Source organism: Nycticebus coucang, chromosome 7 (genome assembly GCF_027406575.1).
Source record: "Nycticebus coucang isolate mNycCou1 chromosome 7, mNycCou1.pri, whole genome shotgun sequence".
Lineage (NCBI taxonomy): Eukaryota > Metazoa > Chordata > Mammalia > Primates > Lorisidae > Nycticebus > Nycticebus coucang.
The window spans coordinates 115,161,697-115,188,207 of record NC_069786.1 but is presented as its reverse complement, the minus strand read 5'-3'; the positions used below and the strand labels follow the sequence as shown (position 1 = coordinate 115,188,207).

Here is a 26,511-nt window from a genome sequence, read left to right as displayed (position 1 = left end):
GCTTTGCTCCAAGCCAACCCCACCCAAGGCCAGGAGGTGCAGCGCGGAAGAAGGTGGCAAATCATGGAACCTAGACCCTGAGACACCCAGGAATGTCTGAGTGATGATCAGCTCCTGTCTGCAGTGAGGCAAAAAGAGTTGTTTGAATCTGCAGCAGGAAGGATAAGGGCTAGATGCCAGGAGGGACTTTCTGATAGGGAGAAAGTAAGACACTTTCTCTGTGGAATCCTATTTCATGGTTTTTTTTTAGCAATGGAGAGACTGTGTTTTGGAGGTGAGGATAGGGGAGGGTCCTGTTTGATGTCTAGAGTGTTGAATTAAAAGTTCTATTATTAATGTGTCTTGGGAGGAACTAGGAGGAAGTTCAAAGCCATGTTTTCCTCTTGACTTCCCCAGAGAGGAAAATAATGGGATTAAGGCAGAGAGCTTACTGGTAGTTTTTTTTTTTTTTTTAAATACAGTTTGTGAAGTCCTCTTGTAGTTTTTCCTAGGGGCTCTAAGTGGATAGGAAATCATGTGCTGTACCCATTTTACAGATGGGTAAATGAGACCGAGCTGGTATTCCTCAGATACTCTGTTGGTGAGTATCACTGCCTATTTAAAACTATAAGCTCCGTGAGGTCAGGGGCTTCACCCCCTTGTCCCTTGGTGCCTAGAATATGACTGGGCACACAGCCTGTGGTACTCAGTGGATGTGTGTCAAATGTGGGAATGAGCATGAAGATTGGAGGCCCAGGGATGACCAAATTCCCTGACTAATTTCCACCCCACTTGTAAAAAGCCTATGTTATTAGGCATGCTTCAAAAGGCTCCAGTCTCTAGCCTCATGTGTGAGGTCACCTGTGTTTTTAGAAGCACGAGAGTGTGTTTGCTCACATGCTGTTCCCTGTCCCAGCCCATTGGTTGTTCTCTGAGTTTTCCCCGTGGACCTGTGTGCACCAACACTCAGACGTGTCACCGTGCATGTCTGCGCTCTGCCAGCAAGGGTCACATGCCCCCAAACTCTGCAGAAAACAGGAAGCCCATCAGTTAGAGGGCAGCCCAGTGATTCATCAGGGGATGACAGTCCAGCTGTTCATCCCTCAGCCTCTGCAGTGGGGTCACTGTCCAGGGCAGCTTCCCCTCCGTACCTCCCCTTCCTAGGCCAGCCTGGTAGAGCAGAGTGGGCTTGGACTTTGCCTTATCACCTCTGGAGGCGGCTTGGCCAGATTCTGTTTGGGCCAAGTTTTTATTTATCTTCCCCGGCTTTTTTGGGGTGGGGAGGCTGAGGAATGTGGAGTGTTGTAACATTTGGAACAGGGCGGTAGAGAAACAGGAGTCAGGTCCTCTCTCCTGCTTGCCCTTCTTACCCCTGCACCCTCACCGGCTCCCAGCTCCCTCACCTCCCCAGTCCCTTGCCAAGCTCATCTCAATGTGTCCCATTGTCTCCTTCCAGCTCTCTGGGCCTGGCCCCGTGTTCCCGGCCACACCTCGAGCCTTGGCTATGGTTGTGACTTCCAGTTGTTCAAAGCAGCTGTGGTGGCTTCCTCCAAAAGTGGCTGTGGATCAGCAACAGATGCAACCCAAGGGGCTATTTATAGCAGGGTGGCCCTGGGGCCTGGAGCAGGGCCTACGGCCTGGGAGCATCAGGGACTCTTCATCAGGGACCTGCAGGAGGGAGACAGATGAAGTGCTGGCTTTCTGCGTTCCTCTGTGTTGGCTGTTTTGGAACAGCCGGTTTTAGGGTTGAAAACCAAACACAATCATCCCTTGGCTCCCCCCTCCACACCGTCCCCCTTGACTCATGCAAACCCAAGTCCTGGGGGCCACAAGAGCTGTGAAGACTGAGAAACTTCCCACCCCGACAGCCCCACTTGGCTCTTTCCTCCTTCCACTGAAGCCGCTGCTGAGCTGTTCAGAGCATGGGGGCAGCTCAGACAGAGGACCGAGCAGAGCCTTCTCCCCAGCAGCTACATGGAAAGTCCTCTTAGGGGAGCTGCCCTAATTTGGGGCTCAGCTGGGAGCTGGGCTTCAGAGCCCACACACCCTGCCTCATAGGTGCTACAGGCCTGGGAGAGGCTTAGAGGAGTCCTCTTCTTGGGGTCTCAGTGGTCAAGCCTCAGGTTGGAGTGTGAATCCTATCTAGTCATCAACTTCCCAGGGACCAGGGGTGAGTTACTGTGTGCCTAAAGTTTCTCTCCTCTTTGGTAGATTGTGGTCTTGTCTCCTCTAAGAAGCAGCTGCAAGTAGGTGGCTGGGAAAGCCCGATTCTGAGAGGCACATGGGTGTTTGGAAGGTGTCGATGGGCTCAGATGACTCAGGCTGGGCCTGAGAATCTAGAAACTGGGTGTCCTGATTCTGCCTTGTGTAGAGTGGCTGGAAGGATGGGGTGGCTGCTGGTGGAAGAGCTGATGGAGAATTTTGATTTTCCTTAGAGGCGAATGTTTGGTTATAACTACCTTCTAAGTAAATACCCTTTGAATTGTACTTGACATCATAGCAACAACAAAACAACAGCTGTCATTTCTTGAATTCCAGGTATATATAAAATGCCTTATATGTGTAATTCCTTTGCATCCTCACTGCAAGCCTCTGAGAGTTGTCCCATTTATGTGTGATATTACAAGAGGGTCGGAGGGATTGTGTAACTGGCAAGCCTGCCCAGCAGGGTGCTGGAGTCTAGACCCCGGTCTGTGTGACTCTGACCCTGTACTTTCACCATTGCACCATTCTGCTGCCCTGGGATGTTTTGGGTGCCAACTTGCATCCATTTGCCTGTTTGTATAGGTCGACAGCTGTGAAAATGGAGCGGTTAACAGTAGGTGTGGGTTCCAGGAGTGACCTTGTTTTGCTTACTGCATGACACATTTGGCTGTTCTCATTTCAAAACCTGATTTAAGACTTCATGTTGCTACTTTCAAGGAGAGGAACACTGGATGGTGGTGATGTCAGGGAAGGCAACTTCAGCTCTGGATGGAGGGTCACCGTCATTCTCATCTGTCATTTTTTCCTGGTTGTGGTCTGTGTTCTCCACTTGGGGTTGCTACTGCCATGGGCCAAGGAGTCAGGGTGCAGTGGGTCTCCATCAAATCCGTAGCTGCTCAGTGTGTTCTCAGCGCAGATGGCACCAGCCGGGTGGGGTGCATGCCTCAGCATTTGGCATTTCTTCCTTTTGTCCCTCTGAGGCAGGCAGGCACACTCATGTGGAGTCAGTGTTGATGGCTTCAGGTGGCTTCAGGGCAGAGAAGGAAGAGAGTCGTGTTTGGCCACGGTCCTGACTGCTCCCATGACAGCTCTCTGCCACTGTCCCTCTGCTGTTCTGCCTGCCTTTGTGTGATGCTGCTTCTCCTCTCTTGTTCCCAGGGCTCCACCAGGGTCATCCCGAGTGTCCAGCCCCATCTCCAGCCCATCAGGTAGGCCTGGCCTGCAGTGCAGAGGGTGGAGGTGCAGGTGGTGGGGTGTTCTTGTCAAGTTTTGCCTCTGGGTTCTCCAGACCAAAGCCATAAAGCCATGGGCAGGGAGTGTGGGTGACCCTGAAAGGCACAGGAGAGGCAACAGGGATGGCACTGGACAAAGGTCATGTTTTGAGCTCCGGGTCAGGCCTTGAGCTAGATCCTTTATTTATCTGTATTATAGGCCTTGCACCAGCTCTACAAGGTAAGCGTTTTATTCCCATTTGGCAGATGAAGAAACTGAATTTCAGAGAAATTAGGTGACTTGTGAAAGGTCACACAACCTCTGAGAGGCAGCCTTGGATTTTTGTCCAGGACTGGTGGGCACCAGGGCCTGTGGCATGTCTCATTCCTCTTTGCAGACAGGGGTTTCTGATGGCTCAGAGTCAGTTACAAAGGAAAGTGCTCTATCTGGCTGGCAGGGCAGGGGAAGGGGATACGCAGGGAACTTCATATAAACCTTGCTGATCCAGGGTCTGTTTGCTCCCTCCATGTCTGACTCACTTTCATCCCTGAGCTTCCTGAGTCCAGCAGGAATGCCAGCCCTGGGATGTAGCCCCTGGTGGCTCTTGGCCAGCTGCCAGCTGCCCATAGACTAGAGGTGGCTCTTGGAAGACCTCTTTCCCCACAGCTAGAGCAGCCTGGAAGCAGGTGGGCATAGGATGCAATTCTGAGGCTGTCCAGATGGTGGCGCAATTCTGCCTTTGCCTCCTTCTTGGGACTCTGCCTGAGGACAGAGCAGGTCAGGGCCAGGCCTGGCCACGTCTGACTCATGCTCCTCACGGTGTCCCCTCTCGCACCCTGCTGAGTGAGAGGCTGGAACCACAGGAGCTCAGCTTGCAAGTTTTTCTGATATTCTGTTCTTTTTTTGGAGTCAGGACCAAGAGGGATTTTGGAGTGGGGGAGGAAGGGATGCTCCAAGTTAGCTGAGATGCCCTTATATCCGTGCCTGTTTTTGCAAGGTATATGTGTGTGCAGCTTCTTGTTCCAGACTGAGCACTGTCCTGGGTAGGCAGCGGCCTGAGGTAGGAACTGCACCCCAATGGCTGCAGCAAGAAGCTTACCATAGAGATGAGGGATGACTGGGCTCAGAGTCAAATTCAGACTGCCCAGCCCAGGAGCTTCCCACCTCTCCCAGGACAGAGGTGGTACTAGGGGCTGCCTGCCACTGTAGCAACAGCAAAGACTTGACGCCCTCACGTTCCCTGGGCCCCTAGAAATCGGGGAGGCCAATGCCAACAAGCAGCTCTGCCAGGTGGCATGAGCCAGAGGTGGGGAGAGAGCTGGGGAACAAAGAGAGAGCCAGCATGCCTTGGGAGGGCTGGAATGCGTGCTGTGGGCTGGCTTACCTGGAACCCAGGTAAGCATATCACCTGAGCTGCCCCCTTCCTGTGAGGGGCCTCCTACCCATTCCATGGCTTGAGAGCAGGGGAAGGCTCAGCTCCAGGGTGCTGGAGAGCACCCAGGCGAGCTCTCTTTCCTCTTCTGGAGCAGTCCAGATTCCTTTGGGAGACTTCTGCCCGGCAGGCGGCCGTGTTGGGTGGGAGGCAGGGCAGGGCTCCTGGGTTCCTGGCCAGTCTGGTCTTGGAATCACAGGTTGAAGATGGTGCCCATACAACTGACAGGAACTCATCCCTGGTGTTGTCATGGTTTGGTTCTGAAGCATTCTGAGGTCTTTGCCAGCTCCTGCCTAACTTTTTCTCGCTGGAGCTCCTAGGTCTGCTGCACTGGCCTTGCCAAACAGAGCCTCTAGCCTTGGTCCTGGGTGGCCCTACTATGTGTAGGGCCTGCGCTGGGGTGCTGGATTCTAATCTGGACCCTCCACTGCCTGCTATTTCCCCAGGAACATGAGTGTGAGCCGGACCATGGAGGACAGCTGCGAGCTGGACCTGGTGTACATTACAGAGAGAATCATCGCAGTCTCCTTCCCCAGCACGGCCAATGAGGAAAACTTCCGGAGCAACCTCCGTGAGGTGGCCCAGATGCTCAAGTCTAAACATGGAGGCAACTACCTGGTGAGGATGGGGCCTCACCCATTTGTGCAGTTCCCTCTGCCCCTCCCTCTGTGCCTGCTCACCACCTCTTCACTGTAGGCATCCCTGTCACCTGCCCCTGCACCAGCTCATCCTGTCCCTGTGCTCACCTGCCCTTTACCCTATGGCCTGAGTCTTCAACCACTCTGTAGCCCAGTTCCATTCTAATGAGTGTCTGTAGCTGGAATGCTGATTGTAGCATCTGGACCTCTGTGTGTGTGTGTTGACCAGGAGAAGGGAGTAACAAGAGCCCAGGTGATGGAGCCCTTGCTATGAGGCAGGCACTGTGCTAACTGCTTTCTGCATATTTCATCTTCACTGCAACCCTAAATGCAGGGCTTGTTAGAGCACAGATGGGTGTGGTTATTTGCCCAAGGTCACAGGGTCAGGAAGTGGCAAAACTGCTGCAGTGTTGGTACCTCTGAGGAGCAGAGGCATGTTTTGAGGGAACTTGTGTCACTAGTGCCTGGCCTAACCTGGCCCAAAGGAGTCATCTAACATGTGTGGGAGAGGAGCCTGCAGGGGTCTCTTCTAATGTGGAAAGGCTGACCTACCCTTGGCCCCAGAGGAGAGCTTAGGTCTCTTTTGTAGGGAGGGACAAGTGTATTGAACCACAGACCAGATCTTTGGAACCTCACGTGGCTGCCCCAAAGGCATTTGAGGTGGGAGGGAGGGGGCTGCATTAGGTATTAATAATTAGGGCTGCTGTGCCAAATTACAGTCAGCCCTCTGTATCTGTGCGTTTCACATCCATGGATTCCATCAACCACAGGTTGAAAATATTCAGAAGAAAAAGAACAGTAAACAATGCAACAATAAAATATGGTGTCCAGAACCCTAATATCGGGCAACATTATTTATATAGCATTTACATTGTATTAGGTATTATAAGTAACCAAGGGTTGATTTAAAGTATACTGTCATATGTGCATAGGTCGTACATGGAGAGTGCCAAAAAATGTTTAAATGTTATTTATTTATTTATTTTTTTGAGACAGAATCTCACTATGTCTCCCTCGATAGAGTGCTGTGGTGTCACAGCTCACAGCAAACTCAAACTCTTGGGCTTAAGCTATTCTCTTGCCTCAGCCTCCCAAGTAGCTGGGACCACAGGCACCTGCCACAATGCTTGGCATTTTTTTTTTCCTTTAGCAATTGTCATTATTGTTTACCCGGCCCGGGCTGGGTATCAATCTGCCAGGCTTGGTGCACATGGGCCAGTGCCATAACCACTGTGCCATCAGGTGCCAAAAAAAATGTTTAAATGTTTTAAGAGATGTTCTCTATGTATTACTTTTCGAAGTTGAATTGGAGGTACTGTTACTGGCCAAGTGTACCTAGACACCCTACACACATCCATTTTACCTGAAATTTGTACACTTTCAGGGAATGATCAATTTTATTTCCAACAAGGTCGCTTACATGTGTCTACATTTTTTTGGCGCTCCTACTACTACACAAAATGATATGCCATTCTATATAACGGATTTGAGTGTCCATAGATTTAAGTATCTTTGGGGGATCCTGGAACTAAATCTCCCACAGATACTGAGGGACAACTGTACCTCAAACATGGTGACTCAAAATAACAGAAATTCATTCTCTCACAATTCTGGATGCTAGCAGTCTGAAGTCAGGGTGTTGGCAGGTCCATGCCCACTCTGAATCCTGCAGGGGAGACTCCTTCCTTGCCTTGGTGGCTCCCGACAGTACTTGGAGTCCTTGTTTTGTAGCTGTATCAGCCAGTCTCTGCCTGCATCTGCACATGGCCTTCTCCTCTGGGTCTAGTCCTCTCCTTTCTTACAAGGACATCAGTTACTGGATTTAGGACCCAGGTTGATCTCATATTGAGATTCTTAAGTACTTACACTGGCAAAGGCACTATTTCCAAATAAGGTTACATTCTGGGTGGACATGAATTTTGGGGAAGACTTTTCAGTCACTATAGAGACTTATCTGTCAGCTGGGTTGGGGCATTGTTAAGACCTAGCTTTAAATATCAGAAAGTCTTGGGTTCAAATTTTGACTCTGCTTTTACTCCATGATGCTGGCCTCTTAGCCTTAATAAACCTTAGGCTCCCCATCTGTAAAATGGGTCTACTTTTGACTTCATATAGTCATTGAGAGAATTAAACCAGCTGTTAAATGCAAAGTCCTTAGCACAGGTGCTGGCAGGTGGAGGACACTCACTGAAGGGTGGGTAGCCATTTATATAATTGAGAGTAGACTAGCAGGCACGTGGGGACATTCCTGATTTCAGGAGTCTAGGATTCTGTGAGTCTTTGTGCTCTCTGCCGCTTCTCATGCCATCCCATCCAGACTGGGCTGTCCTCTTTTTCCCAGGAGACAACATGGTAGTCTTTGAGTTTCCCAGGTGGTGGGGTGGAGGCGGGGAGTTCTGCACTCCCCTTTGGAGGTGGAGGAAGGAATCCTGCATATGGGGGTGGGGGGCATTCCTTGGGAGAGGCGTGTAAGGGATCTGAGCTGGCCCACCCAGGATAGTTGGCAGCCTCTGATGGGAGGTGACAGAGAAGTTGCATCTTCATGGGATAAGATTCTGACGCAGCGTGTGAAGTGGAAACCAGAGGTGGCCAAGTACTTATCGTTTTACCCCGTTGCATCTCCACTCGTGTGATGAGAGGCATAAGGGGCCTGAGACAGGTTGCCTCCCCTTCTTGTTATTGGTCCAGGATGTCCACGCATGGAGGAGGGGATGAGTGTCTGCCAATCTCAGCCTCACCCTCTGCCTCTTCTTCCTGTGAACCTGCCATTGAATTCCTGGTGGTCTAGCGTGTTTGAGGGGGACTCCATTGCACATTCACATGTGGATGGAATTTCCATTGGGCAGAGGGTGAGAGAGAGCAGGGAGGTCCAGGGAGCTTGTGGCTGGCCTATAGAACATTGAGGCCCTGCCAGGTGGTGCAGTGGGCTCTTTAGAGGAAGTTGGAGAGCACCACTGTCCCTAGTGTCACTGTCACTCTCTCTCCCCTCCCCGCCCTCTTTACTCTCACCAGTTGATCATCTCTGCCTTTTTTTCCTTCTAGCTGTTCAACCTCTCAGAGAGGAGACCTGACATCACGAAACTCCATGCCAAGGTGAGCCAATGGCTATTTGGGGGTAGGGGTTTCTCTCTGCCTGGAAGAGAAGGAGAACCGACGGGCTTGCTCCCGCATAGATCCCACATTTGGATCCCAGGAGGAAAGTGCTGTTGTAGTTTGAAAAGCCTGCTCAAAGTTAGAGTGCCATCTTATATTTGGAAAATGGAAAATAATACATTTTATTGTTTCTATAATGCAAATTATAGAAAGCAAAACTTGCGGTGGTGATTTTCTACCCAGGTCTACCCTCCCTGGGGAGCACAGGAGATCTCTGGGGTGAGGCAGGAGTTGTGAAGTTTTAAGTTTTTAGGTTTAAAATGCTGTCGTGTTTCCCATTTGTGCTGTGGATTGTGTGTGGGCTTTGCCATGGACATCTGCTTCTGGCCCCGGTTTCGAGGGTCTGCCGCTGTGTGACCCTGGTTAGGCAGCAGACTTCTCTGAGCCTTAGTTTGTGCCCCTGAAAGGGAACTGGCTGGATTAGGTACATTCTGGGCCTTTCCAAGCAGAAGTTCTATCTCTCTTTTAAAGTTCTGTGAGTTTAGAAGGGTTTTGACTTCAAACTTTTTTTTTGCACTTTTTGACTGGGCTGGGTTTGAACCCACCACCTCTGGCATATGGGGCTGGTGCCCTACTCCTTTGAGCCACAGGTGCTAGTTTAGAAGGGTTTTGAGAAGCCTGAAGGCTTCTTCAGAGCTGCTCTGTGTGGCCTTTAGATTTTTCTTGGCTGGCCTGAGAAACGGGTGGTTTGTATGTCCAGGGCCTGGAAAAGGGCCATGAATGTTAGAGACCCCCTGCTTTTCCCTCTCCTTTCATGGCCCTTGGCACATTTTGAGGTCAGAGTATGTGCTAGGGTCCATGGGGTCATCAGCTCCAGGCTTCTGTTTTACACATGTGTGAGGAAACCTGGAAGAAGGTATATGACTTGCCTCAGCCTCCTCAAGGTCTCAGTCTCCAGGCCTGATCCAGTGGCCTTTGCCCTCTAAAATCCTGCCTTCTGGCTGACTGATGGGCAGGGAGGACCCTAGGCTCAGCAGGAACCAGTGACTGGTGGTCAGCTGGGCATGATTACTTGGCATGCACTGCTTCTGCCAGCCTGGCTGGCTCCCCAGGGCTTCTTCCTTCTTGTCACTCACATCTTGGGCCACAGGTACTGGAGTTTGGCTGGCCTGACCTGCACACTCCCGCCCTGGAGAAGATCTGCAGCATCTGCAAGGCCATGGACACGTGGCTCAACGCAGACCCCCACAATGTTGTCGTTCTGCATAATAAGGTCAGAGAAGGATGCCATGGGTATGTATGCATGTGTGTGCGCGCATGAGTATGTGTGCACGTGCCTGGGCATATCTTTAGATGAGTATGTAGACCCACCTGTATCTCTGGGTTGTGCAAGTCTATCTGTGCAGTCTCCTTTCCGGGTCCTAACAGGATTCCCTGAGGGAATCCCCAACACATGAGGGGAGGGGACCAGCTATGTCCCCAGCTGTGGATGACACTCAGCCCCTGCCACCCTCTTTCTCCTTCTATTCTCCCTTACAGCCATGGCTCTGGCTCTGGCCCCTGCCCCCTTTCCTCCAAGGCTTCTGGGTGGGCTCTGGGGCTACTGCATTAGCAATGAAGGCTTTTGTGTTTGGGGCTTTTTCAGGGAAACCGAGGCAGAACAGGAGTAGTCATCGCAGCTTACATGCACTACAGCAACATTTCTGCCAGGTAAGAGGGACCTGAGCCTCCCATCTTCTGCATGAGGACAGTGTGACCCTCTCCCTCATGTCTACCCAGGACCTCTCCCTTCTCTGGGGTAGGGAGATAAGTAAGGGTAGAGGGGATGAGGGTCAGTAAAGATGGGTGCATGAGCCCCCTGAAGAGAAGTGGTATCTGCCCACAACTCTGAGGCAAGAACCTGTGGACAGAGGGCAGGAGAGAGGAGGGCCTCTATCTGAGGTCCTGGTGGAGCACTGGCAGACAGACCCTGTCATGGGCATTCCATGTAGCCAGCTTCTTCGGGCCACTTTTCTTTGCCAAACTTCCTTCTATTTGGCAAATCCCTGGGTGATCAGGGGAGTCAAAAAGAAATGTTAGATCATATTTGGGTTGGCAGAACCATCTAGAAGATATATCATCCATCCCCCTGCCTCTGGCTATAGGGCCCTCTTCTTGCCTAGGTGTTTGGAGCAAGAATAGGGAACCACTGGTGTGTGAATCCCATTCTGATCCTGCTCTGCAGAGAGGCAGAGGGATCCACTGGTTACTTTGCTTATTCACTTGGCAATGACGACTCAGCAGCCAGTGTTCCAGGCACTCTTCTAGGTGCTGGGGATATAGCAGATGGCAAAGCCAAGCCTCTGCCCTGCTGGACATTAGATAAGTGAATGGACTCATCAATGGTAGCAGGTTATAATTACTGTGAAAGAATAAAGAAAGAGAAAGTGGGTGTGCGTGGGTGTGCGTGGTGGGAGGCCTCTTGACCAGGTGGGACAGGAGCAGAGACCTGACTCTGAGGGTGGGAAGGGAAGGGTCAGGTGAAGTCTGGGGGTTGAGCCTGGTGGGTTGAGAGAAGAGGAAGGTTGGGATGCAAGGGGCTGACATGTTTGAAGCTGAGCAGGTGAGGGAAGGGGAGGAGGGGGTGAACTGGTGGGCAGCAGGGCCGTGGGGCCTGGTGACTCCTGCTAAGGACTGCACAGTTTGCCCTAAGAACCTGGGAAGTCCCTGGAGGATCAAGAGCAGAGGAGCTATGTGATCTGTCTTTGTGTTTCAAAGTGATCTCTGAGTGCTCTGGGAAGATAGGTAGAATATTCTGCAGAGGGCTTACCAGTAGGATGGTAGTTTTAGGACTTTGAGCAACTCAACCCAGCCTCATTTCTGCTTAACAGTGAGCACTTCCTGCATGCCTTCTGTGTGCTCACGGGGCCAAGCTCTTTATGGTGTTACCTCACTTAATCTCTGTAATAACCTCGAGGAAGGTGTGGTTGTCACCCTCAATTGAGAGAGAAGGACAATGACATTTAGAAAGATTAAAGAACATGTCAGAGGCCCAGGGCTAATAAGTGGTAGCCTTGGGGTGGGTGCCTGGGCTTTCCAGCTCTAAAGCCCCGCAGATGAGTGTTGCACCTCCCAGGATGGAAAGCCACTGGAGCATTCTTTTTTCCTGAAAGCCTCTGGGCACGGCTGGGGGAAGGGGCTTGTCCTCCCACTGGTGCAGGGTTGGCTAAGAGGACAAGGGGCCCCAGGACGTGGGAGTGGGCTTCTCTGACCACCTGTCTCCCTCCAGTGCGGACCAGGCTTTGGACCGGTTTGCAATGAAGCGGTTCTATGAGGATAAGATTGTGCCCATCGGCCAGCCATCCCAAAGAAGGTGAGTCTCTGGAGTTTGTGTCCCAGTGCATATGTGTATGCTCCTTGTATACATAGGGACTAGACTTGTGTACCCATAGAGGGTAGGACAGCCATGCCTAGGTAAAGGTGTACCAAGTACACATATTCAGATACCAGCCCGAGTGGTATGAGCTCAGGGACATGGGAGAGCCCATGGTGTGGCACATGACTCCTGGGGCCTGTGCTAGAGAGCAGTGGGGCCTTCGTGGGGGAAGCATTGGTCTGGGGGTCAGAAGGTACTGGTATAAGAAGCCATGTACTATTCTTGGCCCAAGTGGCAGGATTGCTTTCGTTCTTGGATAGGACTACAGGAGGCTGACATCACTTCCACCTGTCTTGTGGAGGACACAGAGACAATCAGGGTCACCTTTAGTTGGGAGAGTTTTAAAAATTTTATCATGTGGTCTCAATGGAGTCTCACAATAGCCCAGGCAGGAAGCCCGGCAAGGATGGATTCATTCATTTATTCAACAAAATGTAGGTGCCACAAGGCATTGCTGATCTAGGTGATCAGGAGACAGAGTCCTTTCTCTCAGTGAGCTGATAGTCTGTTGAGAGAAATGGACGATAAGTCACCATACAAATATGACAATGTCAAATAGTCACTAGTGCTAAGAAAGAAAGAGAACAGACATGTGAGTTGGTGGGGGGCAATGGGGCCACTTGGGGATTGTCAGGGAGCACTTCTCAGAGAAGGCAAACTGAGCCCAAACTGGAATAGTGTTAAGCTGCCATGTGACGATGGAGGGCACCCCCTTTTACAGATGAGCAGCCTGAGCCTAGCACTCAGACTCAGCCCCTTTTCTGGCAGGAGACGTGGGCCTGCTGCCTGCCTGTGATATGTCAACAACATTCTACACCCTGGGATGTGGAACTGAATCTGTCAGGCGAGGGCTTGTGGAACTTAGCTTCTAATGGATGATGTCCAAGGACACCATCCATCAGGATTATTGCGGGTGGTTATGAGTGCTGTGAAGACACAACAAATCTGAGTGGCCTACCCTGAGTGACAGGGTAGGCGAGAGGAACCGATTCCCCTTGATGGGGCTTCTGGGGTGGTGGCACATGAGGTGGGGAGGAGGAGGCAGTGAGGGCAGGTCTGGGGTAAGCATCCAGGCAGAGGGAACAGTACCAAGTACAAAGCATCCCATTTGCTTTTCTAGCCCTTGGGAACACTGGGCCAGCAGGACCCATAGCTGCAGATCCTACAGCCACACCATGCTGAGGGCCTAGTGCACAACCTATCAGCCGCATCTTGCTTGGCTGACTGGAAGTGTGCAGGCACACCAGGGGGTTGTTTCTGCCATTGCAGTGGGAACCCCAAGCACACATGAGTGCTCAGGCAACCCAGCACTTTATAATTGGCATAGAACAGCTGGTAGCCAGCCTCTGAGGCAGTCATCAGAAACTGGATGTCTTTATGTGCAGAAAATTCTGGCTAGACTCCCCAGACACAGCAGCTAGGGATCAATGAGAGTCTTCCCAGAGAGGAAAGAACTGTTGGTTAAGTACTGATATGTTAGTTGCTGGCTCACTGGAATAGCTCTAGTCTTAGCCATGGTGTGCTCAGACCTTGAGGGGTAGGGACACCTGTAGAGAATCATGCTGTTATGATGGTACAGTGTGGTTTGGAGAGAGTGGGCAGTGCAGTCATATCTCTGAAGTTGAGCAGTGAAGGCCTAGAGACTTGAAAGGAGTGGTGTCAGTATTCCCTCTTCGGGATTCCATGGTGCTCAATACGTGCTATGTTGTATACAGTTGGGGTGTGTCTTGTGTGTGTGGGCACATTATCTGCATCAGCCACTGCATCTGCTTGTGGGTGGATCACTGCCTGTGCCCAAATGTGAAAGTGCAGCTTTTGGGTTTACTAGGCATTGGTTGCCATTTTCCCGCCTTCTTGTCATTGTCACTGAGAGGGAGTGGAGCAGTTGGAGGAGAGGAGGGCAGGGAAAGAGAGCGGGAGGGGCTTTGCCTGCAACTCACCCATTCATGTCACCCGCCCCTGGACTCATTGTCCCCAGCACACAGACACATCCTGTTGGCTTGATCAGGGGATCTGATAGGAACCCGCCATTCCAGGTTTCCGGTTTGAGTAATGGGGCTGGGGGTTGGGCAGGGGCCTGAATAGGAGCTGGTGTTGCCCATCAGATTATCTTGCTTGGGTAGTCCAGGGTGGCCCCACCCAGGCTCAGAGAATGAGGCCGACAGGCCTGGAGATGGGCCAAAGGGCCAAGAGACAGGAGGGTAGCCATGTCATGGTTATGGGGGTTCCAGTCCCACCCGCCTCAGTGAGCTTCTATTGGCTCCTGCAGTATCTCAGAAGGCATTCTGATTGGTCTAGCTAATTCAGCTCTGTATACTCTAGCCAGTCAGAAAAGGAGGAAGTGCCCACCAATCACCCGTAGAAGGGCTGACCTCTAGTTTGCGCAGATGGGTGGAAACCCGGACTTCTTCCCTTCTCTCCTCCACTCCAGATTTGTGTGTTTGCTGTGTGTCTTTGGGAGTCCAGTGACCCTCTGTGGACCTTACTCTCCCTCTCTGCCTAGGAGAGGAAGTGGGCTAATCCTTCCGTTTTCCCGATAGATCTGTTAAAGAAGTGGGGGATGTTGACCCTAGAGATAGGAATGCTTACTGGAAGCCACTTGTCTCAAATACCAGTGAAACAATTGATGCCCAGGGACTTCACACACTTCAGTTTGATATAATGAAAGTAAAAGAACCATCATTACTGAGGTCTTGCTCGCTATTTGCTGGACTGTTGTGGTCCAGGTGGGGCTATGAATATAAGTGTAAGCTTGGTGGGCTTGCTGTGGGGTGTGAGGGTGTCAGAGCTGTGTGATGACTGAGCCTGTGCAGTATTGAGCAGCTACATGATGCCTGTGAGGCATATGGGGGAGGAGTTTCAGTCTGTTCTGGAGTTGGAAGTAAAGCAGAAAAGAGAGATACTCATGTTGACCACCAGGGGGCGCTGGAAAATGTTAAGTGGGATGTTCTGCTTGACCCAGCTTGGGTCTGGTGGGACCTGCTTGCTCTTCCTACCTGGGGCTTGGAGCATTGATGGAGACCTCAGCTGCCCACAGGCCTGGGGGACACGTTGTTGTGTGGGAAATAAGCGTGCAGCTTAAGGTAATGTTCTTGGAGAAGAGAGAGCAGAGATGATCGCATCAGCACGGGCCTCTTTCCTGACTGCTCCTCTTCCTGCTGCAGGTACGTGCATTACTTCAGCGGCCTGCTTTCTGGCTCCATCAAAATGAACAACAAGCCCTTGTTTCTTCACCACGTGATCATGCATGGCATCCCGAACTTTGAGTCTAAAGGAGGTACCTACCCTAAGCCTTCTGGCTTCCCTTTCCAGTCTTCCACTTCCTTCTCTTAAGAGGCATTCTTGGGAGGCAAAAAAAAAAAAAAAAAGAAAGAAAGAAAATTAATTTGTTATTAATTAAATACAAAATTAATATTAATTAATTAATTACCAGAGCTGAAGTCATGTAGCTTGGATTGGAGTGTCAACTGCATCACTTCCTAAATTTTTCTGAGCCCCACTCTATTCATTTACAAAATGAGTTTGATACTTTCAATGCCTGCTGGGCAGTGATGGTGGATGTAGTGATATTTTTATAAACTTAAACTGCCTTACAAATGAAAAGTTAGTATTTCTTCCCTTTTCTGCCTCCTCTGTTTCTCTTTCCTCTTTTCTTCTTCCTACCATTCCTTCCTTCCTTTCTCTCCTTCTTCCTTCACTCTCTCCTCTTCCCTTTCCTCTTCCTAGGGTTTCTGCCATCTTGGCTAACACCTACCCCTCCCTTACAGGGTGCCGGCCATTTCTCCGCATCTACCAGGCCATGCAGCCTGTTTACACGTCTGGAATCTAGTGAGTATCCCATGAAAATGAGAAGCCAGGGATGCCCAGGGACCCAGGCTCAGGACCAGAGCAGGGGCATGGGGCAGTTGCCTAGAATTTCTTCTTCCTGTGAGGGCTAAAGGGACAAAGTCAGTGAGGGTTCCCAGTAGCCCTGGGGCAGAGGGACAGCAGGGAGAAAACATCCTTCTCCAGTGACCCTCTCTTTCTCTGCCTGTCTCTCTCCCTTAGCAACATCCCAGGAGACAGCCAGACCAGTGTCTGCATCACCATTGAGCCGGGACTGCTCCTGAAGGGAGACATCTTGGTGAGTATTGCTCCTCTGTCTCAAGCCTTCCCCTCATTTGTTTTTTCTCCCTTCTTTTCTCCTCCTGCTCTCCTGCCTCTCAAGATAAGATAGCTACTCCTTCTAGTGGGCTGCCAGACTTGGAATCCTGGCTGTTAGGGCTCTTGCAAGACATCCAGCCTAGGACAGTCCAGGTCCCCTCCCACTTATCTGTTGTTCTGGAACATCTCCAGAAAAGTATAATTCAGTGTGGGCTGTTACCTCCTGGTTTCCCATTGCTGACAGGACTCCCTCAGTTCTAACTTCAGTCCTTCCGGATGCAGTTTAAATCCACTCTTACTTTTTCCATTCTGACTTGTATATAAAAACTTCTGGAAAAATAATTTTGTCCCCCACTCTCTGCTATTCTAGAAGTTTCCCCACAGAGCTCTGAGATCCTGCTTGGTGTTGGTGACCTCTCCCTCCCTGGGTTTAGGGTGAGCCTTGGAGGCTTAGTCAATGGATCTGTAAAGAAGGCTTCTGGGGAGCTGATTTCCCATCCTCAGGCCCCTGACTGGATTTGCTCCTTTTCCCCCCAGCTCAAGTGCTACCACAAGAAGTTCCGGAGCCCATCCCGTGATGTCATCTTCCGGGTGCAATTCCACACATGTGCCATCCATGACTTGGGGGTTGTCTTTGGCAAGGAAGACCTTGATGATGCCTTCAAAGGTGGGCTCCTTGGGTGGGGCTGGGGGTGGGTGCTGCTGTATAGGGGAGAGGAGCTCAGTTTGGGGGAATTTGGTGGATATGGGGACCATTTTTTCTGAGTCACATAGTTTACCAAGTCTACCAAGAGTCTTCTTAGTGACCATGGGAGAGAACTGAGAGTTGGGAGAGTTAGTTGGGATTGGAATGGTCTGAGAATTCAAGTTGTCAATAGAGGTGGAGGTAATTCCTCCTAGTCTCTGGGCTTTATATCCTCTGTTTTATATCTTGTAACCTTCTGCTACTTTCCCTGTATCTCCTTCATTTTCTCTTCCCAATTCATCATGTGTCCTGCTGACATTCACGTTTTCAATATTCATTGGGTATCTACTTTGTGCTAGGCTCTGTCCCAAGTGCTGGGGATGCAAAGTAAAACATGACATGGTCTCTGCCTTGGTGAAGCTGAAAAATATTGTCAAGTTGAAGGGCAGACCTGGCAGGAAATAATTACCCCACAGGGTAGAGGAGCTATAGTGGAAGGTGGTGGCAGCAGTGAGGGAGGAACCTTTCCTGAGAGGAAGAAATGTGGTCAGGAAAGGTTTGGCATTTATTTTGCCTCTTTCTTCTGTCCATTGGGATTTATATATATTACATTCAGGAATGGAACATATGCAAATACATGTCTATTCATTCATCCATCTCTCCATCTTTCTGTCCATCCATCCATCTACCCTCCTATTCATTCATACTCCCATCCATTCATCCATCTACACATTCACTCATCCATCCATCCACTCATATATTCACCAACCATCCATTTATCCATTCATCCATCCACCCACTCACTCATCCACCAACCCATCCATCCTTTTATTCATTCATCCATCCGTCCATCCAGCAAACATCGCTGTGTGCCTATACATATGTGTCAGACATGACTCACCTTTTCATCTATCTATCTTTCCATCAACCCATTCATCTACCAACCCATCCATCCATCTTTCCATCCATCCAACCATCTATCCATGCATGCATCCATCCATCCAACCACCAAGCATCACTTATGTGCCTATATGTATATGTCAGGTGTGAGAAAGAAGCCAGACCCTACCCTCAGGGAGCTCACAGTTTTGTGGGCAAGAGACACACAAACATTATTCTATGGTGTAATGCCCTCAGTGATGGAGAGATGCATGGGCATGGTGGGTGTACCAAGGAGCAGATGCCATCCTTGCTGTGATTTTTCTTCCCATAAGCATTGGACACTGGTCTATGTCCAGAGTAGGCTCAGGCAGAGAGAATGGAGTGGGGTTGGAGCTTTGAGGAGAGTCTAGATCTCAGTGTAGTACGGCTCATGTAAGAGAATGAAGTCTCCATGATGAGCTCTTCTTGCACTGGAGCCAGGAGGGCAAAAATGGAAGATGCTGTTATATTGTAGAACAGAATTTAAATGTTATCAGTCTTAACATGGCAAAATAAAGGTATAGCTACAGAATGAATAAATATGGTTGAGGAGAGGTAGAGGAAAGGGAGTGTTATACATTTTCTCTTCTTCCAGGATGAGAGTCATATAAGAGGAGGAAAATAGTCAAGAAATAGAGGCTTAACTACAGCATTTAAAGTTTCACAAGTAATCAGTAGAATAAATAAAAATAATAATCTAACCAGATTTAAGAAGACAGGAGATGAGAGTAGTGCAAGTGAAGCAAAATTTTCATCTTCATAGTGGTGAATCAGTGGAGATTATTTTAATTCTATGAATTAAAATTCATAGAAATAGTGGTATAAAGATGGTGGCTAGAGGTGGGTAGAAAGAAATAGAGATGGGTAGATGTGCTTACCTCATGCAAGAAGGCCAGGGGCTAGGGTGGGCAGGAGATTTATTTACTGTCCATATATAACTTCATATATATATGTGTAATAATAGATATGTATTGGTTATTATAATACTATTAGCCATGTATACACATAGTACTCAACATTTTTCTAGAAGAAAACTTTTTATGGAGTCCTTTTTGGGAATTCATTGTCCATTTTTGTTTTTCCTTCTCTTTTCTCAGATGATCGATTTCCGGAATATGGCAAAGTGGAGTTTGTATTTTCATATGGGCCAGAGAAAATTCAAGGTATAAGCTAAGTTAGAATTCATTTCCCACCCCTTTCCCCCACCTCCTGACCTGTGTCCATCCTATCCTCACCATCTTCCCACGGGTCTGCTCTATAATTATCAAGTTAACCTGAGATAGAGAGGCAGGCCTTCAGTAAAGGATCTGGGTTTCAGAATGGACCCCCAGCTAAACATGAACTAGTGACTTAATCTCTGGATAATAAAAATAAAAAAGCAGACAGATAGGCGCAGAGTTGGATAAACTGTTCTGGTCTTATTAAGTCATCGGCCTGTTATATTCAGAAACTGAGAGCCCTGGAGGATGGAGGGAGTGGCCAGGGAGGACACTCAAAGGTATTGGATGGGTGATGAGTATTTCTGAGTACTGAGGTGATTCAACCTGAAGGCCAATTTAATAATAGTCTTTAAGCCTCTGGACTGGTTATATGTGGAGACCAGTTGTTCCCCATCTTATCTGAGAATAGAATGGGAGGAGATGCAGTTAGGTTACAGGCAGATGGACTCTGGATAGACTAAAGAAAGGACTGCCAGGCCAGGAAGGTAACTCATCCTGAAAGGCCTGACTTGCAGTTGTTCTGTCTGTGGGCTGGGCTTTCTATGGGTGGGTAGGAGACTCTGCCTTTGCCCTCAGATTTCTGTCTGAAGTGGAGAGCATTTTAACAGAAGGACAGGGCCATGCCTGGGATGACTTTCCAGAAGCTATGTGTCTTCTCAGTGTTAAGGCTGTGGTTTCCCCATTGTTCCCAACCTCATGTAGCCTGTTGTAAGTGTGTCCCACACTCCTCTGGGCTGCAGGGGCAGACCCTCGGGTTTCTTGGCACTGCCCCAGGACCCCTCAGGACACAGGAGAGAGAAAGGCAGATACCCAGCCAGGAGTCCTCTAGGCTTTCTGCTAGGGGTCTTCATTCCTTGTCCTGTGTGTGGTACCCTGTCCTGATTTACCCCGATGACCCGGCATGAGCCTTTTCAAGAATGCTAGAAATAAGACTCCTGGGTTCTCCATCCAGCTTAAGCCACTGGCCCGCCCCACCATGCTCCAGAACATGAGAAGTCCCTCAGGGACATTCTGGGGGAGCTTGTTGGCTTTCTCTGTTTTTGCAGCTGCTGATCTCTTTTCCCTCCCCTCACTGTCCCCCTACTTGGCCCCTGCCTTTCCCACCCACTCAGGCATGGAGCACCTGGAGAATGGGCCCAGTGTGTCTGTGGACTACAACACCTCCGACCCCCTGATCCGCTGGGATTCCTATGACAACTTCGGTGGGCATCGAGATGACGGCATGGAGGGTAGGTGGGACCCAGCGGCTTCCAGCCCCTCTCCAAACCACATGGCCCTGATCACGTGGCCTTGGTTCTCTTGACCAGCTGTCAGGAGACTTGGGTTCAGAGAGGAGGCAGAGGAGAAGTCCAGGCACCTCTGAGAGCTCACAGTGGGGGCTCATAAGGCAAATATTGAAAGTGTTAAATAGGGATGAGGACAGTGCCAAAGAATGCAGCAAGATGACCCCATGGGGGTGTCATGCAAGTTGGTGATTGCTGCTAGATAAGTCTCCTGGACAGCCAGTGTTCTGAGGTTGGGGTGGATTCTGGAGAGTTGGGGTAGTCTGGGAAGGCTCCTTGGAGGAGGTAGTCATGAGTAGAGCGTAAGATACTTCCCTGTGCTGCAAATACAGCATTTTTTAAAATTCAGATTAATATGAGGGTACCTATGATAGGTTACTTTGTTTGCATTTGTAAGGGAAAGTCTGAATTGTAGTTGAGTCCTTCACGTAGGAGGTGCGCCACATACCCCTACATTGTACCCGATAGGCAAGAGCTCCCTAACACAGCCTTTCTATTCAACTCACTGTTGGGGTTCTTCAGGGTTACAGCTCTGGGAACATAGATGCAGGATCTGGAGCCTATGAGCTTTCATCAACAGCCAACAAAAATGTTTTGAGCTGGAAATAAACCGATAGGCTCTGAAATTTGAAAAGAAAGCTGCAAAATTGAAATTAATACATGTTTAATTTAGCTACAAAACCTAACATTATGTCAGATGGGCAACCACAACTCAGGTCAACTCTCGAGAGTCATGTGTGACTTCTAGTTATTGATGTGGTCCTCTGAACATGTGTGATGGGAAGTGGGGTGAGGCCCTTCTGGAAGTGAACATGCCTGGAGCCAGCAAACTCCTGAGATGCCCTTTCTCAGGTTTGGCCACAGACTTGTTTTCTTGACTGGTCAGAGGACCACAGAATGTTGGAGTTGCGAGAACCCTCAGGATGGTCTGGCCATTCCTCCTATTTTCATTTGGGGTAATGAAAATACCCCAAGACAGAACCTTCTGAGTTACCCCCATGACCCAGGATGCACCCTTTTAAGGGTACCAACACTCAGCCTCTGGGTGTCCCCTCCCGGCCAAAGCCAGTCCTGAGTGGGCTGCGCTGTCCTAGGGATCTGGGCCAAAGCAGAGCTGGGTTAGGGAGACCCAGCCCATAACCTTCACTCACCCTTTTCCCCTGGACCATCTGCCTCCCACTTCGCTGTCTAACATTTTGGATTTCATGACTCCACTCTGAAGGTCTTTAGGCCTTTTCTTGAGCAAAAGATTCTCCCTCTGATTTTGCAGGTTCCAGAATGAGCAATAAATTTCAGAGAGAGCTGGGATGAAGGAGGGTGGTCGGCCTGGAATTTAGGGGCTTGCCATGAGCGCATTCTTTATGTGCAACATTGCATGGTTGGTGGCTTGTCCTCATACCCACCTGGGCTCCTACCCCTTTCTGAGGTGCTTCTCTTTGCCTCCTCCCAGAGTGGGACCACCCCACTCAGATTGCCTGGACACCCTCCCAGAGCCCTCCTCACCCACTGAGGTTGCTCCCTGAAAGCACTCCTCTTCTCCCACACTCTGTCCCTGAGCAGTGAGTGGCTGAGGAGAAAGCGGAGGGTGGAATGAATTTGTTCTGAGGGACTGATGGCTGCCAGCCTACATTGTGCTGGGGACGTTTGCATTTTTAACAAGAACACTTGGCAATTTGAAGGAATTTTTACTGTCTCCCCATCTGTCCCTGGTGCAGATTCAGTGTGAGGATAATTGTAAAAACATTTAGCAAACTATAAAGTGCCAGGCAAATGAAAGGTAAAATAATTAAGGGAAAGAAGGAGGAGGTATGAGGAGGATGAGGCTGGGGGCCTGGTTGGCTATGGGGGAAGAAAACGGAGCTGGTGGTCAGAGCAGCGGGGCCCCAGGGACAGCAGGAAGCAGGGTGAGGGGACAGGGACTGGTGAGGGAGGGTCCAGATGCTTCTTCTGACCCCTTACCCTCTTCCTTTTCCCAGTGGGCCCTTTGGCCAGTTAAAGGTCAGCTCGGCCTGCAGGGACAGAGGACCCCTGTCTGGGCACTGGAGTCTGGCCCTCTGGCGGGAGGGAAGGGCTCATGGCTCTGCTGCCCTCTCCCCTGGGCTACCCTGGCCCTGTGCCTAGTAAGAGCCCACCTCTGCTCCCACCATGTGCCCCTGCTGGACTGCATCCCTCCAGGGATAGGAGAACAAGCTGGGACCACATCCCCATCCTGCTCCTGGCTGATGGCATTTCTAGAAGGTTCTAGATTCTGAGGCCCAGAGGTAAAAGCATTTTCTTTTGACTAATGGCCAAGAGAGGGAAGCAGGAGGTTGGTGAACTCCTAAGATGCCCTTTAGTTGTGGGTAAGGCTCTATGACTCAGTCTCCCCATGTGCTAGCTGGGGTAAGGATGCCTAACCCCCAGGATGCGAGGGTGCTCAGGAGATGGTTCAAGCTGGAGCCTGGGAGGGAGGGGACTTGGCCATTCCCAGGAGAGGCCTAGGGCCAGGGATGATGGTCTCAGGGGTGACGTGGTGCCCAGCGTGGCTTTGCCTGCTCTCTGCGGAGGTCTCAGACCAGGCAAGGCAGCTTGCTACAAGGATGCAGTGGAGGAGCATGTGTTTTAGAGTTGGCTGCCTGGACTCAAAGCCCAGATCTCCCCTTTTTAGCTGTGTGGCCTTGGTAAGTTGTTCTGCCTCTCTGCTGTCTTGGTTTCCTCACTGCATTCTCAGCCTTCATGAGAGACAGTGTAGTACAGTGGTGAGGCATGCAACTTTTGGAGCTGCATGGTCAGAGCAGCAGGGCCCCAGGAGACTAGTGGCTTTAAGTCCATTGACAAGATGCCATCCCTTGGGGCCTCAGTTTGCCCTGCTGCAACATGGGGCTTCAGTCAACAAGGCATTTTGAGCACCTGGTGGGCAGCAAGACCTAAGGATGGGCTGCCATGCATCAGTGGTGACTGGCTGGCACCCCAGGAGTCTGCGGATGTGGCTGAGGGAGAAGGCCTGGCTCTGCCACACACCAGCCATGGTGCCAAAAACTTGGAAGTCACCCTCTCACTTGATACTTGCACCCACACTAGGGGGTGGATTAACTATGGCACAGAGGAGTTTTGTATCCTGCCCAAGGTTGCCAAGCCAGTTGAGGGCAGACCTATGTGTGAGGCTTCATATTGCCCACTGTGCCCTCCTGAGTTGGCTGACATCCCCAGGGGCCTTCTCTGGCCATCTGGTTCTGTGGAAGTACCTAGGGGGCCCACTGAACTTAGAAGGGCATCTGTCCCCTCTGACTCCTGCCTCTCACCCTGGATGGAGAAGGTCACCCTGCCCTGACCCTCAGAAAGAGGGAAGAGTTAGATGAGGGTGGGGTACGTGGAGCTCAGCACCCCAGAGACCGTTGTGCTTGCCTGCAGCAGGTGTTTGGCAGGACTTCAGTGCAGGGAACAGCTGAACCCCCAGTCTCCACCCAATAGATGAGGGTGTGAGCTGTTTCTAGGAATGCCCTTGGCAGGGGCCAGCCCCTCCAGATAGGTGAAGGGGAGTGAGTCTGCAGCGAGTCTGGCCATTTCTGGAAGCGGCCCACTGTTGCTTCTTCTATTTTGGGTCTGCTGGGCAGGCAGGGAGAGGGGGGAGGATAACAGAGACCAGCTCAGTCCCTTTGGAGCCCACAGGTGACTCGAGGAGGAGGGGGCACTGAGCTTGGCAGTTGGGAGCAGATTCCATCTCTGGCCTGCATCCTCTCAAATGACCTGTGTCCCCTGGCAGTGAGGGGTGGCCAGTACTGAGCTCCGAGTTCCTGGTACCCAAGAAAGCCCTATTGAGATCTTGACTCAACCATCCTTTCAGGAACTGCTGTATGTTTAGCCCTTTAATTGCTGCCTGCAGCCCCTCCCTCACCCTAGCTCCAAGTTCAAGTCCAGGGCGTGGAGCATTGTGACACTGAGACCTCTTCCACTCCTTCAGGATGTCTCTGGTTGATCTCAGGAGCAAAATGAAGGACTTGTGGCTCTCTGTGGGCAGCCCTCTCAGGCAGAGGTGCCTGGGCCTGTCATAAAGCCTGTCCAGTGTTCTCCCACAGGGACAGTACTAAGGCCTGAAAAGGAAGGGACTTGCCAAGGGGCAGGAGATCCCATGTATGGAACCCACCTTGGCAGTATCTCAGCTGAGACTGTCCCAACTCCACCCCCTGGGTGAAGACACTGGAAGTGTGCAGAGGTGAGCGTTCTCACGGGGGCATGAGCCAGCAGGGGAGGTGATTTTTGAATCCAAGTCTCTTTCCAGCTCCCTTGGAGCTCAGTGTGTATCAGCATCCCCTCTCCAGCCCCACAGGCAACTCTTCGTTGTCCAACTTGCCAAACCCTTAAAATGACAGGGAGCTCATTCCACACAGGGTGGCCTGTTTCACTGGGGACAGGTCTGGGAAGTAGAACCATGGAAGAGAGAAAGAATCGTGCCCCTGTGTAGTGAACTGGGGCTATGGTGGTGACAGAAGCTTGGGACTGTTGGCTCACCTGCATCTAGGCCAGGAGGAGTGAGGGGTGATGAAGACAGCGGCCAGGGAGCAGAGGAGCACCTGCCATCCCAGGGACTTCTTACTCTTGGAGTGGTACCCTGTGGACTGGTGTATTAGTCTCCTCACGCAGCCGCAGCAAAACCCCACATATGGGAGGCTTATGGAACAGAAATGTGTTTTCTCACTGTTCTGGAGGCTAAAATCTGAGATCAAGGTATCAACAGGGTTGGTTGCTCTGAGGCCTCTCTCCTTGGTTCATGGACGCTGCCTTCTCCCTGTGTACACGTGTGGTCTTCCCTGTGCATGTGTCTGTGTCCTAATCTCTTCTTGCAAGGATGCCAGGCGTGTTGGTGTAGAGCCCACCCTAATGACCTCATTTCACCTTAATTACGTCTTTAGAGATATCGCCAAACATTCTGAGCTACCAAGCGTTAGACTACAAGATATGAATGTGGTGGGAGGGGAATTCAGCCCATCACACCTGGGAAGGAGGTTTCTGTGTTGCATGCAGTTGGATGCCCCAGGTCTTTAGTCCTGAATGGAGAGGAAGGAAGGGTCTAGGGTAGGGGTGGGGAGAGGTCAGGTCTCCAGTAGCTTCCTTTTTGCAGGCTGCTCCCCCCACCAGCTTGTCCTGGAGCCTGCCAGCTCAGCACTCTGGCTGACACCAGGGCTAGCAGCTTCCAGAAGCCCCATTAGCTGCTTGGCCAGAGTTCTGAAGCCCCATGCCCAGATTTCAGGGCCCCATGGTTGGGAACGAGACTGTGTTTTTGTCTATGCTGCACAGAGCAGGCTCCAAATTCCAGAGTGTTCTAGGGGCAAGCCTTCTCAGAAGCAGCACTAAGACCAAATGATATGGCTGCCTTCCATCTCTGAGAAGCCCGAAGGCTGACCAGGCCTGCGTTGCTTCACTACCCACCCCCTGGCTCTTACCCTCCCCTGACTTCCATGGACATCAGTGCTTAGAGTTTCTCATGACTTAAAAGGAAGGGTGGGGAATAGGCACTAGGCGAATGAGGGGTAGAGAAACAGATTGCTCAGAGCCAGAAGATGGGGGCAGAGAATGACAAGCTCCCTGGTCTGGCTGCTGTCCACCCCAATCCAGGTTTCTCCTATGTGTGGCCTATCCGCCCTTTCTTAGTTTCCATAGGCAGTTCCGTCACGGCCACAGGCTGGTGACTTAGGGGTCTGGTCTTGTGCCCAAGCTTCTCAGCCCTCAGGGGAGAGGTTTCTGCTCTGTAGGGTGCTCACCCCATCTCCAAGAGCTTTTGTCAGGGTTGGGAAAGAGTCTCTGCCTGGAGCCAAGAATTCATGGTCTATGGTGACTTATTATGAGCTAGGTTTGTCCAAGGACTCTCTGATTTTTTTTTTTTTGTTTGTTTTGAGAGAGGAAAGAGATATAGCAAACAGGAAAATAGTGAGAAGAGAGAGAAATAGATGATAGACATGGAGAGAGAGACAGATACAGGTGGACATTGGTCTGGCGGGGCAGGAGATTGCGGTTATAGGTGTCCTGGGTAACTTACTTTCTGGAGTCGTCTTTATCCTTTGTTTAATGAGAGGGTTAGAGTAGATAGCATTTCTCTCCATTTCTTTGAGCATAATCACTGTTTCCTTTTGGGACTTATGAGGAGCTTAGATAGACCTACTGAATTTGCCACTCAGAGTTTTTTTTCTTTTCCTTTTTTTTTTTTTGAGGCAGAGTCTCAAGCCGTCGCCCTAGGTAGAGTACTGTGGCTTCACAGCTCACAGAAACCTCAAACTCTTGGGCTAAAGCAGTTCTCTTGCTTGAGCCTCC

At 50.6% G+C, this 26,511-nt stretch overlaps 1 protein-coding gene across 13 annotated transcripts in view; it reads left to right on the top strand.

Annotated features, from left to right (window-relative positions):
- The window catches only part of TNS1 (tensin 1), a 218,177-nt gene that overhangs the window by 119,758 nt on the left and 71,908 nt on the right, over positions 1 to 26,511 (top strand). For 11 of the 13 annotated variants that reach the window (XM_053598389.1, XM_053598392.1, XM_053598391.1 and 8 more), the window contains 12 exons: positions 3,343 to 3,392; positions 5,275 to 5,446; positions 8,509 to 8,559; positions 9,710 to 9,832; positions 10,205 to 10,269; positions 11,828 to 11,911; positions 15,139 to 15,251; positions 15,742 to 15,802; positions 16,022 to 16,097; positions 16,655 to 16,784; positions 18,821 to 18,886; positions 20,056 to 20,172. In XM_053598389.1, the coding sequence (XP_053454364.1) occupies positions 3,343 to 3,392; positions 5,275 to 5,446; positions 8,509 to 8,559; positions 9,710 to 9,832; positions 10,205 to 10,269; positions 11,828 to 11,911; positions 15,139 to 15,251; positions 15,742 to 15,802; positions 16,022 to 16,097; positions 16,655 to 16,784; positions 18,821 to 18,886; positions 20,056 to 20,172 (1,108 nt within the window). The remainder of the gene's footprint in view (positions 1 to 3,342; positions 3,393 to 5,274; positions 5,447 to 8,508; positions 8,560 to 9,709; positions 9,833 to 10,204; positions 10,270 to 11,827; positions 11,912 to 15,138; positions 15,252 to 15,741; positions 15,803 to 16,021; positions 16,098 to 16,654; positions 16,785 to 18,820; positions 18,887 to 20,055; positions 20,173 to 26,511) is intronic. The other 2 variants (XM_053598385.1, XM_053598396.1) reach the window with 2 other exon arrangements.